The sequence below is a fragment of the Perissodus microlepis genome, chromosome 9 (assembly GCF_051167445.1).
Source record: "Perissodus microlepis isolate ML-2025 ecotype Zambia chromosome 9, ASM5116744v1, whole genome shotgun sequence".
Classification (NCBI taxonomy): Eukaryota; Metazoa; Chordata; class Actinopteri; order Cichliformes; family Cichlidae; genus Perissodus; species Perissodus microlepis.
The window spans coordinates 16,458,826-16,475,341 of record NC_140469.1 but is presented as its reverse complement, the minus strand read 5'-3'; the positions used below and the strand labels follow the sequence as shown (position 1 = coordinate 16,475,341).

At 41.2% G+C, this 16,516-nt stretch overlaps 2 protein-coding genes across 2 annotated transcripts; one reads left to right on the top strand and one right to left on the bottom strand.

The window, feature by feature from the left end:
• Positions 1 to 321: 321 nt before the first annotated feature.
• On the top strand, positions 322 to 5,375 carry trim55b (tripartite motif containing 55b). Its single transcript, XM_084939260.1, has 8 exons — positions 322 to 852; positions 1,141 to 1,310; positions 2,577 to 2,754; positions 2,905 to 3,000; positions 3,652 to 3,885; positions 3,998 to 4,020; positions 4,407 to 4,531; positions 4,627 to 5,375. The coding sequence occupies exons 1-8, from the start codon at positions 733 to 735 to the stop codon at positions 4,797 to 4,799; spliced, it is 1,119 nt and encodes a 372-aa protein (XP_084795386.1). The 5' UTR covers positions 322 to 732; the 3' UTR covers positions 4,800 to 5,375.
• Positions 5,376 to 6,547: 1,172 nt separating this feature from the next.
• On the bottom strand, positions 6,548 to 8,216 carry crhb (corticotropin releasing hormone b). Its single transcript, XM_084939259.1, has 2 exons — positions 7,995 to 8,216; positions 6,548 to 7,433 (listed from the first exon to the last, which is right to left on the bottom strand). The coding sequence occupies exon 2, from the start codon at positions 7,411 to 7,413 to the stop codon at positions 6,910 to 6,912; it is 504 nt and encodes a 167-aa protein (XP_084795385.1). The 5' UTR covers positions 7,414 to 7,433; positions 7,995 to 8,216; the 3' UTR covers positions 6,548 to 6,909.
• Between the last annotated feature and the right edge of the window lie 8,300 nt (positions 8,217 to 16,516).

Here is a 16,516-nt window from a genome sequence, read left to right as displayed (position 1 = left end):
AAGGATGCGGTGAATAAACCCAATGTTATGGTTGTCGTCCTTATGCTGTTCTCTAAGTGTAAATACCCATGTGCAAAAAACGCTTAACACATGCCATAGTTTGTTTAATGCTAGGTATAATCACCATCACTCCTTTAATTAGGAACTTAGCCAGCGAACCTATTTTTGTAACAAACCTCTCCTGTGCGCTGTTATCTTCCCTCTAACGTAATGGTCTCTTCCAAACTTTGACGGAAGCCACATTCGATAGCTTCCTGCTGCTAAGTTAACATTAATGCAAAGCTGGCACTTGATTGGCAACATGGTAAAAAGGTGCCGAGTACTACGTGTTTTCAGTAGAGATTTTCAGATGCTATCAATAATTTTAGATCTAAAAGTCACATGGGTCATATGATTGCATCTCTTGCTAAATCACTCGCCCCCACCCTATCAAACGCATAGCTACATTGCACCCACCGTAGAAGAGGCTGGGGATGGGCTGCTGTTCAGCACTGCCCTACTTAGTTTCAAATATGGACAAGGCAAAAATGGCAACCTTAGACGTGACAGCAGTAGCTGCTAAAAACAGAACTGACACAGAGGAGATAGGAGTCTACACCCTCTAGGACAAACATAACAGGCCTACTACTTAGCCTGAAGCTGGGCCTATGATAGACTACTTTTAGAAAGGACTTCATACTAAACTTTTCGGACTTTTTAAGTTGTTTAGTTGTGTTTGAAATCGTTGACACCATGGACAACTTGGAGAAACAGCTGATTTGTCCAATATGCCTGGAAATGTTTACAAAGCCTGTGGTCATCCTACCCTGCCAGCACAACCTGTGCAGAAAATGTGCCAATGATGTTTTCCAGGTAAGCTATTGAATGGCTCAAATTGGTAATTATTTATAAAGTTGGTCTGAATTTTCACATATCAAAGACCCAAATAGTGACATAAATTTAACACCCATAGGCTCTGTTTACAAACATGTGGACTGAATGTTGATGATGGTGGTTTGAAGTTTGTGTTATGGACTGTTAATCCCCTGGATTAATATTTCATAACTGCCGAGTGAAACAATGTAATTAATTTTACACCTGCTATCCGTCAAAACCCAGCTGTCATGCAAAATTCAGAGCTTCACTTGTTGTTGTTTACAGGCCTCAAACCCATACCTTCCAACAAGAAGTGGCTCGTTGACCTCTGGTGGCCGTTTCCGATGCCCGTCCTGCAGACACGAGGTGATTCTGGACAGGCATGGTGTTTACGGCCTGCAGAGGAACCTGTTGGTTGAGAATATCATTGACATGTTCAAACAAGAATCCAGCAGGTGAGACAGATCAGACATTTGTCAAAATAACAGAAAATGAAAAGAATTCTTCATGTCTGACAGGAGGATGTTTTCATTAGTGAAACTGCAGTAAAGTATAGTAGCAGGAAGTGAAACACTGGCTTCTGAGTCAGAGATCTGCAGTGGGTGAGAGGGCATTTCTACTTGCACTAGTCATCCACACAGATTTTTTATCCAGCAGATGACTGAAAGGCTTGTATGACATGATATCCACAACACTTCTTGCTGTTGTGACATTATTTCATTACAATTATCCTGAGTAGAGTGTATAGGATGACCGAGATGCTTCTTCAGTTCTGAAATCAAAACGTAGAGAGTGCCAGGTATTTAAACCCTAATGGGGATTTCCCCTTAAGAGGAGATCGTTGCCCGACTAGTAGTCATGTCCATCATCACACGAGCCAAACTGGGAAGAAAGGAGTGGGTCGTTACCACCTGAGGCTTCAGATGAAATCACTGCGAGATCTTGCGTGAGACCACATTATGTGACCCGTTGAGTTCACCTGATGCAACGTGTGAGTGGGTGTTGAGCCGCGTGGGAAACGGATCTCGAGACTGCATTGTAGGTGGTTGACAGTTGGTGTTGTTAATGATCCGTCATCGTCTTTTAAACCATCTCCTCGGTCTAAAATGTAAACATTCGCATCCTCCAAAGAGTGACCTTTATCCTTAAAAACAAGCAAATGTAAGGTTTTGGAACGACCTACTCAAAGTCAGGACCTTAAACAGGTTGTTTGTGCTCAAAAAACCCCTTTAAATGTGTTTGAATTAAAGCAATTCTGCAAAGAAGAGCAGGCCAAAATTCCTCTACGGTGATGTGAAAGACTCATTGTCAGATTTCGCCAAAAGCTTTACAATTACTTTTTCACACAGGGCAGGTGCATTTGGATAAACTTTTCACTTAAAAAAATTAAATCATTATTTAAAAACTGCATTTTTTATCTTTGTCTGATGGTGTGACGTATAAACTTAAGAAATAAGGAAGGGGGGAAAACTTTTAAGCTATATAAACATGAATCATGTATGCTTGCTCCCACACTACTCAGCAATGATGATGACCTATTGATTACAGTGCTGGCAGTGCATGTGAATGGCAGGGCACACCTGATGGGTCATCGATAAGCTGTTGAGATGCCGAGATGTGTAACAGTGACATTATCAAACTGACACTGCATGTCACATCAGTATGCAGTCAAATGTGCAGCATCACAGGACACTACCGCTGTTTTCATCGCACCTCAACAGCAGCAAACCAGCACCAGAGAAAAAGGAAGAAACGCCCATGTGTGATATTCACGAGGACGAAAAGATCAACATTTACTGCGTGACCCACGGTGTGCCCACATGCTCCATGTGCAAGGTCTTTGGAGCCCACAAAGACTGCGAGGTGGCTCCTCTCAGCAGCATCTACCAGACGAAGAAGGTGAGGCCCGAGATGCTTACAAAGGCTACGAATACTGTCAGCCATGGTGATGTGTTTTTTACAGTTTCATCATGAAGTAAATCATAGTGTAATCATAGATTTGCCCCAGATTTGAGTCTGTAGTCATGCTGCCGTGTCCTTGCCCCCTAGACGGAGCTGAGTGACGGGATTGCCATGGTGGTTGGTAACAACGACAGGATGCAGGGCATCATTAGTCAGCTAGAGGAAGCCTGTCGTGCCATAGAGGTCAGTGTCCGACTGCTGCGGTGCCTGGCCGCTCACTCACGCAGCAAGCCTCACTCCATGCACACACTAATGCACCTGCACAGACGACCAAACTGATGTAATGTGTCCTTGTCACGGCCACTCTTTCTGCTTTTATCCATCTGCGAGATTTAGACAGAGAGGCAGTAAGAGGAAAATAAATGTTTTGGTTCCACGGACTGCTTTAATCTCCCCTTTTCATATTTTCTCCTACGCTGGGTCCACATACACTAGTTAGAGCACCCTATTCTGCCTTCGACCCACTTCCACGGACAATAAAACGAGCAGTGTAATTGATAGGGCGAGAACAGGCAGCTTTCTTATGGTTCACGTGCCACAGTTGGACGTAGTAGAGAGGAAGCTGGAGTGACTCCAGTCCCCTGTGTGTCACTGCTGTGGCGTCATGCACATGGCACCAACTGAACGGAAGGAATTTTGCAGTGTTTAGACATCCGAAGAATGAAAACAACAACTAGTTACCGCATTTTCTCTCATTTTGAAATTCTAATGTACTTCGAAACTGAATTGCCTACATTTCCCACCCAGAACTCATTAATAAAGAATGGACCTGCAGAATTTACAATCTTTCCCTGTGGGTGTGTGTGTTTTCTTCACTTGTTCACGCACGTACAGGAGAACAGTCGGAGACAGAAGACTCTGGTTTGTGAAAAGTTTGACCACCTGTACTCTATCCTGGAGGAGAAAAAGAGGGAGATGAGTCAGAAGGTGACAGGCGAACAGGAAGAGAAGGTAAACTATATCCGGGGCCTGACAAGGAAATATGGAGACCATCTGGAGGAGAGCTGTAAAATCTTGGAGATGGGGATCCAGACTATGGATGAGCCAGAAATGGCTTTATTCCTGCAGGTCAGAGCTGCTACCACATGGGGTTTAAATTTGACATAATTTTAGCCAATTCATAAAAGTTTATCAGTATTTTATGTGCATGTTCAGTTGAACTCTCCCTTGTGTCTTTCAGAACACAAAGCCTCTCCTCAAAAAGTAAGTATGCTGTTTGTTTTTCAATAATAATAATTGCACTGGTAAGAGGATGAAGGGGTTTTGCAAAAAAGAGAGAGACTACACTGCCAGTGTAAAAGTCAAAATCCTTTCTAGCTAATGTTTTTTAATCACTCTCATGAATGATTACATCTGCACTTACACATAAAACCACAACTCTAATAGAGCAAGGTCACACCTTCCCTCTGGTAGCTGTGGAAAATAATCCTGTGAAATGTTGCAAATCACTATCTTCTGCTGTGGCATCCTGAAATAACTTGCCGAACGTGCTAAACATCACAGATTCAATATATTTAAGACGTGTTACCATGACTTTGTGAGGCAACATTTAGTCCTGTGAATATCCTAAATGAGACTTATATGCTCAGGATTGAAGAGGCATCCAGTGCAGCGCACCTGGATAAAGTAGAGCTTGGCTACGAGAGTATGGATCACTACAAAGTCGACTTCAAGAAAGAGGGCAAGGCCCTGCGGAGCATCGACTTCATCCAAGGTAAAGGAACAGAGATCACGACTTTAATTTGCTTCACACCCCTCAGTGTTGTAGTTCTCCAGCCTTCATCCTTTTTTGCCTTAATTCTCACACAGATGACGAAGATGAGGATGAAGAAGATGAGGCTGCAGGAGACGGTGCTGAGGAAGGAGAAGGATCACAAACTGTTCCTGGAGGTGCTGTTTCAGCCACCTCTGCCCAGCCTTCTGCACCCCCCCAGCAGATGAGCTCCTCCCCCAGCGCACCCACGAGCACTCCCTCAACTTAGCTGTCAGCCATCGGCCCTGACAACACCTAAACCAGAAGCAGGATTGATTGTTGCTCCTAAATGTTGACCCCAGGTCAGCTGTGATACATTTTTAGCCACGAGGGGAACCTAATCTGTGTATGTAGATCTTAAGGAAGGCAGAGATGTTTTACTTCTGCCTCTTTTGTTGTGATTGGTCTATCACAGCATTCGGACTGATTTAATCTCTTTTTCTCTGATTAAAAAAACGTTCCTCCTTTTCATTTTGAACATGCTTAATGACAGAGGGACTTTGACTGTCATTCAGCTCTTTGCAGAATTCAGATGTACTCAAATATTTTTTTTATGTGGTTGACCTTTTGAGACTTGCTCCTTAAACTCCATCATTAAAAAAACATAATAGGAGAGCCGCTGGTTCTCCTCCCTGTTGTATACTTCTTGATGACTGATATAACTCTGTGAGTAATGTAGCAGAGTGATAAAATGAGCACTGTGACATTTCAGTATTTCCTACATCGGGCTGCTTGCGTTATGTTTAATATTCTTCATTGTAATGTGGCACAGGTATTATTTCCCATGATGATATATATATATGATACATGCATATTATATACATTAAAAATTATTTGACTAAATACCGTCAGCATACTTTTTCACATCGCTATTTGACACTAGATGTAAAAAACCAGTTTTGTTTCTTCGTAATGCCTTCTCTCTCCCTCCCTCTTCGTCTTTCCACACTCCTATTGGCATATTTCTGTGGAAGGAAATCCAGCTCAATGCGTGAGTGCCTTTTTTTGGCTTGTTCAGACATTTTTAACATCCTTCTCCACTGCATGATCAGGATAACACTCCTGCATATACATATGAGACCACAGTGAGCAAATATGAGTGCTCCCATATTTTTAGACCAAAGCAAATAATTTGCTGCCCTGCGATGGCCTCACGTTGCTGTAACTCCACCGCTCAGGTAGTCCACCATTCAACGACCATCTGTTATTTTACACCGTGTCTCGGTGAGTTGGATCCTTTACAAACGGGCTCAATCCCACACTAAGCCTCAAGATGCTTCGCGGGCCAAAAAGAATAGGATGACTCACACCCACGGCTCTTGTTTAGCGTAGCCTGACACTGGGGGTCAAGAATCAGCGTTCACATACACACGCTCACACATAAACACACACACACAGTGTCTTTGACACTAATTAGCTATCAGTGGTGCATCTTTGAGCTAAGCGTGGTTGCCTCTTGCTGGTATAATGAGAATTGCCTCTTGAGGATTAAGGGTTTAGAAGAAGAACGCTGTATGAATGTTCACTGCGCTGAAGGGTTGTTCAGATTTTTGGCAAAGTAATGCAGTTAGAGCTTTTTTTGTGTGTGTCTGTGTTAGACAGAAGGCATGAACTGGCTCCAGAGCAATGCCATGGTTAGACCTATGCAATTCTTTGCACTGAGTTAGGCAAACCTTTACCAGTCAGCATTTATAGACAAGACTCGAGATTCTGTGGCCATTTGTGCACTCTTAAAGTTGTTATTTACTTTTTTTTTTAAGTTTCTTTAATGTGGGACTACAAATCCATGTGTTAAAGGTCATTAGAAAAGTGCATTTTAATCAGATTACTAGTCAAAGTTAATGGGATTATTTATTTATTTTTATTGGAGTTAGTGTTAACTAATATGTAAGGATATCCACAGAGAAATGTAAGCATTGCTTTTATTTTTTTTTATTAAAAATATAGATATAAGACGTTCTGTTGCACAACAGAAAATGACTGGTTGCACATAAGTTTATTAACAAACATAAATATCATAAATACAGTGATTCATAATCTAAAACAAAATGCCAATTTTGTGAATGCAATTCATGTCTTAGACGAAAGTATTTCATCTCAAATATGAAGAACGGCATATCTCTACAGATCTGACACCAACATTGAAATGGCAAGGTACAATCGGCTCATTATAAGTCAAGCCCGTTTATGCTCCATAGTTTGAGGTTAAAGCTATAAACAATAAAGTGATAAAGCAGCACTATATTGTACAGAGCATGTTTTGTGCTGATGGCAAAAATGCACAACAGAAGGAGTAAAAGAAAAAGAAAGGGAAGGGAGATCTTTGGCGGGCTGGGAAATCATTTCCCGAAGAGCTCCATCATTCTTCTGTTATTCTGCGCTTGCTGAGCCAGCTGTTCCGCCCTGGACATCTCCATCATCTCCCGGAGCAGATGGAAGGTCAGATCCAAGGATATTGGCGGGTCCTCGGACCTTCTTCCCCTCTCCATCGAGTCGTCCCCGCGGTCTCCGAAGCCGCTTATGAGCGCCCTGATGTTCCCAACTTTCCCCTGTAAAAGACGCCGCGTCAGCTGGAGTTGCAAAGCTCTGTTGAAGATGGAAGGTGATCCGCCGGGATACATGGACGTTGATGGGAAAGAGTTCGAGTCCCCGTTGCCCAGTCGGATGAAATACTCCTCCCCAAGCCTCTCCAGAATCGGGCCGGATTGCAGCTGCTGGGAGTTTTGGGTTTGTAGAGCTGGGACGCGCAGAGTACTGCCAGGGCTCTCAATAGCCCGACATTCGTAGCGCGGTAAGAAGGCAACTAGCAGAATCACGGCGGTACCGAATAAATTGAGCTTCATGTCAGGATTTCAACAGGAATCTGGGAAGAAAAAGAAATACATTGGGTTATTTAATTTTGGCACGCTCGTTTTTCTTGCTGTGGCGCGAGATGTGCCGCGTAAAAAGGCAATTACGCACGTAAAAGAGACGTTTCAATAATGTAACGGGCAAATTATAACTATTGCTGCCGCAGTTTATTTTTATTATTGTAAGATATTTTGCGATCTGTTGCCACCTGTTATTAGTAATGAGACTATATTGTACAACTGATCTGCGATGTGGAATATTTACGCGTAAAGGAAGCTCGAAGATTAGAATGAGGAATTATTGTCTTCTATCATTATACTTAGTCCATCCCCAAAAATGAAATCAGAAATGAGAATAGAAAGATATCAGCAAAGCCAAAAATCCACTTTATCATCTACAAATCCACTTTATCATCTACAAATACAGTTTTTAAATGTTTGCTGTGAAGCACAAAGAAGTCTTTAATTAAGCAAAGTCGCATTGAGCTGTGCTTGGGGAAAAGAATAACTAAAATGCTAAAAGAGGGAAAAATACGAATTCACAATGTGGGTAAAATTAATGAAACTTTTCTTACCTTCAGGCTTTAGAGGTGGTCCGCTACAGCCGTGTAGGTTGCCAGGTAGTTGGCGAGATGCCGCCCTCCTTCACTTCACTTTGAGGAATCAAGTATATAGTTACTTAAAGGATAGATGCTGAATGGACTTATATAGCCACCCTCACTATAAGTGTCGCGCTCCAAGCTGAGATTGAGTCTGCGCGTTCTTGCATGGGTGTAACGTGAATGGACGCCTCTGACAAAGTGCTTTAGTTTAGATGAGATGAGTCATATGTGAGTGCGCGCGCACGTGCACGAGCGTCTACCTCGGCGCTTTCAGAATAGGCCTATAGGTGACACACCTGCCGGCATTTTCACTTGAGTTTGTTAGTTGAAAAATAATTCCAAGGGTTTTGGACTCCATGTGGCAAATAATCAGAAGTTAAAAAGTAATATTTAGACGAGATAAGTCTGGAACTATGTTTTTTCTTCTTATCAGTCACTGCTCATTTTCATCATGTGTCTTATAAAAGACAAAGGGAAAAAAAAAACCTTCCTCATCTGACGACACCATACAGTGACTGCTATTGCCTACAAAATTGCAAAAGTTATGTAACACTGTGGAAGTGCGGTAGTTTCAGGTATGACATTTTGGTGCAATCTTCAGGACTCACTTTGTCTCTGCATTTTACACCACAAGTATTCCAAAGCAGTTTTCCATCTGCCCTGTGTTGCATTCAGTGAAAGTGCATTTGCAAACACATCAGGCTGGGAGAGAGAGAGAGAGAGAGAGAGAGGTATTGTCTCCCAGTGATTCATTGCTGCTGCACATATATACGTCACCACCTCTACCAATCGGTGCCTTGGCCACCTTGCTCCAGAGGGGCCCACCGCCAAGCCACACTTGCAAGATGAAGCGCTTATCCGAGTATTAGAAAAGCGATTAGAATGTTAAAAAGCTCAAATCTTTAACTTTGTGTTTCTGTCTGCTTTACCTCCTTTACATTTACCCGAACATTTGTGCAATACCTTAAAACAAGCAATTCCTCCACAATGGCAGAGGATTTCTTTTCAGTTCCATTTGTTCATTAGTTTGTCTGTAAGCAAGTTTAAGTAAAAACAACCTGGCTGAAATTCATGAAACTTGGTGGAAAGTTGGCTATTATACTTTGGTTGGATCCAGATGGCCTTCTTTTAAATGATGAGCTAGGACACTGACATTGGTAGAGAGGCCTTTTAGTTGTGCAATGCCATTAAATGAGCACTAATTCTTCCACAAAGGCAGAGACAGAGGATGTGGAGTCCCATATGGCAAAACATGTTGATAAAAATATGGCCCTTTCATACTTACACCTAAACTTAGAATGCGTGGTAAGGCAACCCTTCCAATTAATGCTTAACCGTAAATCCATTTCATTCAGATGTTCAGACCGGGAAAGAGTAAGATTCAAACATATGTAGAGGTCAAAGTGACCTAACAGGTAGTGTGCACTCAAGTAAAATCAACCACTCTGGAAAGAGAAAGGAAGAGAGAGCAGAGGGGGAACATTTGATTGTGTAAATGTAGTCATGAAGTGCAGGATGGTTTTTCTTCAGAAAAAAAGTACTGTCTTCCAAGATTCATGCATTACCTATATTGGTTTTAGTGGATTAGAGCATAATATGCAAAAACCTCGTTTCCCCTAGCCTCTCCACTTTGTCACTTTTCATGCTCCGTTACCGCTCAAGGGGACGTGTCAGGTCCCATCATGAGAAACACATGTTGGCTGACACAAATAGAAAACACCGCCATGAGAGAGGGACTGCTCGTGGTCAATTCACGTCACCTCATTTTCAAATCACCGTCCCTGGACAGATCACTGGGAGAGAAATCCTCTTCTGCGATGCCACCCCGGAAAAGACTTGGGCTTAAATTATTATCTCTCTCTTTGCTCAATTAGAGCGAGTCTTTTAGATGATTACATTAGATAAAACCCAAATGATTTGTCCTGGAAAACTGGAATGTTGCCACCTTTCCCACTGGCATCTTTTGGTGAGACACTCAAAATGAATAGATGAAATTGGATTTCCACAGCACACAAACTGCAAATTGCCAAAGAAAAAGTATTTTACAGAATCACTGTCAGAAGAGCAAATTCTCCTCTGCAGCAGATTCATTATTTGATCATTTGCCTTTCCGGTGCTTCTCGGTGAACTTTCCCTTCGTGAATAATTGGACAGCTTTCTCCAGTGGATAGAAGCGTGTTTTTCCTAATGCATGCTTGACTTTCACAAACAAAATTTTAATAATCAAAGTCACTCTCGCTGCTTGAGTGAGTGCGATCGCTGGGACTGCAGAGCCCAGGGCTAGACTACCACCTGACCTCAGTCTTGTTGCTGAGGTGTCCTTCTGGTTTATAGTGCAGTGATATAACCTGTTATAAAAACACCTCTAATAGAAGTGAGAGCCTGGCCTTTCATTTTACAAAGAAAAAAGACATGGACAATTTTACAGAAATGGCATTTCTTGTTTTACAGTTGACCACAAAACTACTCAAAGCTTTCATACAATCAGCCAACTAGTTATATGGTTAAACATATACGCTTCAACCATGGCTATTTAAGGCTAAGAAGTTTAATTTGCTATGCAAGAGGAGATCTGCCAGTATCCCCACAGGGTGGCTTAATGTTAAAGTGTTCTTCAGTGAACCCCAGCTGCTTTTGAAAAGAACTGTTTTGATGAATGTTTCAGGATTTGACACAAAGCAATCTTTTGAAGGTTTCAATGTCATCACATCTTGAAAAATTAAATGTGACACGGCTGGCTTTCTCTGGCTCTTCCTAAGACCGTGTACGGTAACCCATATGAGAACGTGTGACGCAAAGTTCTCTGTAATGCAGCGAAGCCCCCCGAGGGCCATCTGTCTGTAACGATCTAGCACGTGCAGGTCAGAAGCTTCACTTTTACTCGTTCACATAGTGGTTGCCAGTCTTGTCACACAAACGCTGTGAAAGGGAAATAATGCCTGTAAGGATGATACTGGAACTCATAGCAGAGCCCAGAATAGCTCCAGTGTTTAAGTTGAATAAGCAAGTAACAAATTGGTAATTACAGTATGTGTTTTTGTAACTACAGAATACCTGCAGATTACTTTTTGGGAAACCAAAAGTTTGAGTTCATATTCTGTGCTTATAGTCATTTTAAGAGATAATTCTGCCAGCTTTGTTCTTACTCTGTCCTGATATCTTAAAGATACTGAGTCTTTTTTAAGTTTAGAATCTCTTTTCTGTTTGTTAAGAAAGACATAAACTATACTAAGTTCTTTAATCTAAAAAGCCTCCATCCATTAGTCCATTTATTCTCACTGTCATAGATCGAGAGGTGAGTTCGCCAGTTTGTCACAGGGCCCGTCTAAAAAGCTAATTTTATATTTCGATTAAAAATTAAACAGACAATATTGTATACCTGTAATTAAAAGGATCGATTGGAGGGTTTGAAGCCTTTTTTTTGTATAAATCACATAAAAACACCAAAATCAGCTGTGCACCTGGCTGGCTGCCATTGCCTTTTGCCACGAGACCCTGTTTGCTCCCATAAAGGTATAAAATTTTTAAAGATGTCACTGATACGTAGTTTCATTATTCTTTTTAAGTGATTCCCTGGAACAGCTGAGGTCTAAGGTTTTCAGCAAAGGTCACCCAAATAACAGTAAAAGATCCATTTAATGTTATTTCTGATTGTTCACGTCACTAGAATTGTGTATGCTGCTGTGAGTCTTAAGGAGGGAGTGTGTAAACCAGTGCAACAGTGAGCACGAGGGTCACGCATTTTAAATAAGAGCCCTATAGCACATAGAATCCTTAGGCTTATTAGTAACATTAATTCTTTTGTATTGTTTATACGTAGGAAAAGATGAGACTGTACAGTAGATTACAATCCAGATTATCTTCTAATCTGGACACTACATACTATACTGTCACTTTCAGTGTGACAAACCAGTTAAATATGACTGCCGACCAAGGAGGAGGTTTGTAAATTATACTTTTTATATACAGTCACATGGTAGCAAATCATTACATTCAGGCATGTAGACAGGGTCAAGACAACCAGCTGAAGTTCAAAATGAGCATCAGAATGGCATAGAAAGATGATTTAAGTGAATGTGACATGGCTGTTGCTGGTCCGAGTATTTCACAAACTGCTGATCCACTGGGATTTTCCCACACAATCATCTCTAGGGTTTACAGAGAATGACTTGAAAAAGAGAAAAGATCCAGCGAGCAGCACTTCTCTGGGTGAAAATGTCCTGCCGATGTCAGAGGAGAATGACCAGACTGCTTCAAAGCTGCTAGGAAGGCAACAGTAACTTACTGATTACAACCACACAGTCACCGATCTCAATCCAACATGGCACTTTGGAATGTGGTGGAATGGGAGAGTTACATCATGGATGTGCAGCTGACAAATGCACAGAAACTGCGTGATGCTGTGTGTCAATGTGGACCAAAATCTCAGAGAAATGTTTCCAGCACCTTGTTGAATCTACAGCATGAAGCAGCTCTGAAGGAAAGGGGGTCCAGCTTTGTAAATGTTTTCACAGACATGTCATATGGGTTTGTACAATGCTTGCAGAGATGTTGACGCGTCATTCTTTGCTAAACTTTGATTTGACTGGTAATTTCCTGTCATTTGTCCAGCAGTCACATTATGTGAACTGAATATGTTGGCTCAGTCAGTTTTCTCAGATTTATCCTGTGAAATGAGACATATTTAGGGGCCTGTCTCCGTTTCAGAAAATACTAAATGTTCTGCTTCTGTGCATGATTTCAAGTTATTATTAATGAAACTTTATTTCAGTGATACGTGACATACTGTTCTAACATTTCACTCAAAGGCATGAGACAGCAAATCTCCAATCCTAGAGTGTGATAAAAAAAAGAAAGGAAAAAAACTGTCTCGGGAGAAATCTAGGCCAAAGCCATTCTAGCAAAATTGTAACCCAGTTTTCTCTTTGATAATACACTTTGACCATAATTGTCTCCTTGGGGCCACTTAATCTGAACATATATGCTGATGCTGTCTTCCCTGTGCACCCTCATGGCTAAGCTGCGAATCATCTATAATTCATTAATTTTGTCTAATCATTATGCAGCTATAAAGTGTGATCAGTGGCAGGAATTTCTCAAAAAAAATAAAAAGTCACGTCTCCTTTCAAGATTGACAAACATCAAATACATTGATGCTGGCAGTTATACAGATCAAAGTGACAGAAGATAGCCAGGCAAGAAACATTTCAAACAGCTTTCTTTATTCTAATCTTGGATTGTCTCAGAGCACTAACAACCTTAAAAGCACTCTTCTTCCTTTCAACACAGCTCTCCGCACACCATGTAGCAATCAGAGGCATAAAGGCTGAAATGGTTGAACAGGTTTCTTCCTGTCTTTGTGAATGTCCATCATGCTGCTCTGTCTCACAGCGATCAGTGGTTACCTTAGATATTTTTACATAAGGGCTCTTTATGTGGGTTATGACCAAATGGAAGTTTATCAGACAGAGCTAGTTCCCAATAAGTGGATTCAAATGGTTATAACGGTTGTTATACCCCTGTAATATTTTTCTTATGTAATATTTTTAATGTCTGTGGCAGTGTTTTGGAATTTGCTGAGAAGATGCCATCAGTTTCAAAAACTGCAGCATCTATTTATGTCAAGTGGTGGGCTAATGAGATAAAACCTGTCAGTGTATAGAAGTGTGTGGTCTTTTCTCCCTTTCTTTACCTAAGCATGCTTGCTGCATCTTGTGTGTTTTTTGTTTCTGTTTTTCTAGATTAAACCACTTACAGCAAAAATCTTGTTGCAAAAAAAATAAAGAAACAAAGGAAACAAAAAAGGTTTTATTTAAATAAAACCAGAATTCAATGAGCCTATATTTATTTGAAATATGTGTATTCATTTACACCAGCTGAAACATCTTATATGCATTATCTTATATGCATTGTCTGTGACTCTGTGTTTATGTTTTAGTTTATTATTATTCTGTGGTTTTGTTTATTCTGGGTTTTTGTACTCTCCTTTTTTCTTGTGTGTGTTGTGTTCAGTTGGTGTTTCCTGTTTTATTTTGAAGGTTCGTGTCTCTCGTCAGTGATTCTAGTTTCACTCCCCCTGTCTCGTTATGTCCAATTATTCCCAGCTGTGCCTCCCTCCTGTTTCCCATTCCCTGATTTCCCAGACGAGTTCCCTCGTCTTCATTGCTGGTTTGTCTGTGTATCTTCCTCCGTCTTCCTGTGCATTCTCCCCACGTTGTTCTCCCTGCAAGGTACCCTCATTTATGTTCTTTTTTTGTTTTTTAAGTTTTAGTTTTCCCAGTTTAGAGTGTCTTCAGTTCTGTTTCTTGCCACCCTTTTCTTTGTTTGCTATATCACGCTCACTTCATAAAGCTCATAAAGCTCGCTCACTTCAGAAGCCACCTGCATCTTGGGTCCTTTAATAATACACACGGCTTGCCCCGGCAACCCGTGACACTTGTAGTCTGACTAATTGGTCTGTCTCATCTGGTTTCACAGATAGATAAAGTTCAGTATCATGTCACATAGCAATAAACATGTTTTCCGTGCCTGTATAAGCATGTATGATGTAAATAAAACTGGTACTAGCACAGAACCCTGTGGAACTCCTTAAGTAACTCCCCATTCACATAGAGAAACTGGAGTCTATTAGACATATATATAAAACCACCCTATGGTCTTACAAATAAAACTTTTTGAAATACTTTTGTGGAAATTAGGAGATAAAGAGGACTGAAAGGTTGTACCACGGTACAGATCAAAATCCAGAGCCCATAATTTATTAATGTACAATGCATGGGTACCATCTGTGGACCGAGGAAGGCATGCATGCAGAAGAACAGGGAAGTATCTTGCTTATTTCAGCAAGAAAATGCCAAACTACGTTTTGTCAGTGTAGCTCCAAAAGGATCCATGTGCTAAAGTGGCATGCCTGGAGTCAAGACCTTTGAAAACATTTGGCACATTATAAAATAAAAAAACACAGAAAACTGTGCCCTGTTACTGCTTCTGAGGAGCTGAAAGTCCTATGTCAAGCCAGGGGTGTAATTTCCAGGGGGGTTAGGGGGGGTTATGACCCCCCCCCCCCCCCCCCCCCCAATAATCAGACCCAACCAATACAACCTACCCCCCCCCAATAATATTATGAGTTATCTTGCATAAATAGGCTGTTGATTTTCTTTACTAATTTCAGTTATTACCAGCAAAATAGTTGCATGTTTAATCATCTGGGAATTTACCTAGATTTATTTATTTATTTAGACAGAGATCTTGACACCCCCCCCCCCCCCCCCCCCCAATGTTCAGCACAAAGTTACCCCAATGTGTCAAGCAAGACACATTTTACTTTCAATAGTGTAGTAAAGTTCACGAACAGAGAGCAAACATGCTGCTGGCATCCCCTTCATCAAACTGACTCCAAGTTCCCAGTTTCTAACAGAGATTGTCCGCTTTTATATATGTGTGTGTCTTCATGGCTCTTCATGCCTTGTGCACAAACTGAGTCTTCTCAGATGATCACGCTGGGCATTTGCCCCATAGCACACATAACGAATGTCCTCCATCACATTAGACAGAACCCAAGCCACTGAAGATGAAGTGAAATCAGCTATGAGATGCATTGTTGTTTTTCAGGAAGTGACTAGTCTAACGAGGGGAAAAAAAACGATGGAGCAGCAAATTGGGTCAAGAAAATATTTTGAGACCCTTCTGCAGAAAAGGAACTATCTTTACCATAAAAAACCCACAGTCTTGATTTTGGTGTTTATCACATTAGAAGATCATTAAGAGAGTGTCTGTCAAATAAAGACATTCTGTACATCCGCACATGTTTTACCCCAGAGCAAAATGAGTGACTCATCCGTTGCTTTCTTTTTTTTCCTGTTTTACTTGTTAACATCAGAAGATGACTGAGATTTTTCTACTGTAAATTGGGAAGTATTCCTCTTCCCTAATTGTTTGTGTAGGTGTCAATATTCCCTCTTTGGCTTCTCCCTGAGCCTGTTTGAGGAGCTAACAGGCACTGATCACACAGTGGCAGCAGGCCAAAATAAAAAATGAGACAATCTCACCAGACAGCAGCACTCGGGGGGGAAAGGGGGGAACCAAAAGATATTCATCCTTTCTTCACAGAAACCCGAGCAAATCGTGTTTCCCTAAAAACGGTTGGCACAAAAATGAACTTGGAAAGAAAGCGGCTCCTAATACAATAAGAAAAAGTGTGTTAAAGCTTTTGTTGCTGTACAGTGAATAATATGTTTTCATAAATATATTGTTATGCTGAGAGCATTAACTGTGTCAGAGAGAATCACTGCTGGTGTGAACCTTGTACTTCATGATTAATTCGATTGAGTGGCTGTAATTTAAAAGCTTCCAGAGCTTCCACATCAATCTACTGAACTAGTCAAATAAAACTAATGTAATGAATCAATCAGCAGAGATACACACATTAATCTGAAGAGGTCCTCTGTCAGAAACCTCTCACCACCAAGCTTAACCCTCCCGGGAAAGTGGAAAGA

What these genes read in the sequence shown, in the direction of transcription:
- trim55b (XM_084939260.1), top strand. Translation starts at nt 733, where the DNA reads ATGGACAACTTGGAGAAACAGCTGATTTGTCCAATATGCCTGGAAATG. An exon ending in GTGCCAATGATGTTTTCCAG is followed by an intron (nt 853 to 1,140) that starts GTAAGCTATTGA and finishes TGTTGTTTACAG; the next exon opens with GCCTCAAACCCATACCTTCC. An exon ending in TTCAAACAAGAATCCAGCAG is followed by an intron (nt 1,311 to 2,576) that starts GTGAGACAGATC and finishes GCACCTCAACAG; the next exon opens with CAGCAAACCAGCACCAGAGA.
- crhb (XM_084939259.1), bottom strand. Translation starts at nt 7,413, where the DNA reads ATGAAGCTCAATTTATTCGGTACCGCCGTGATTCTGCTAGTTGCCTTC.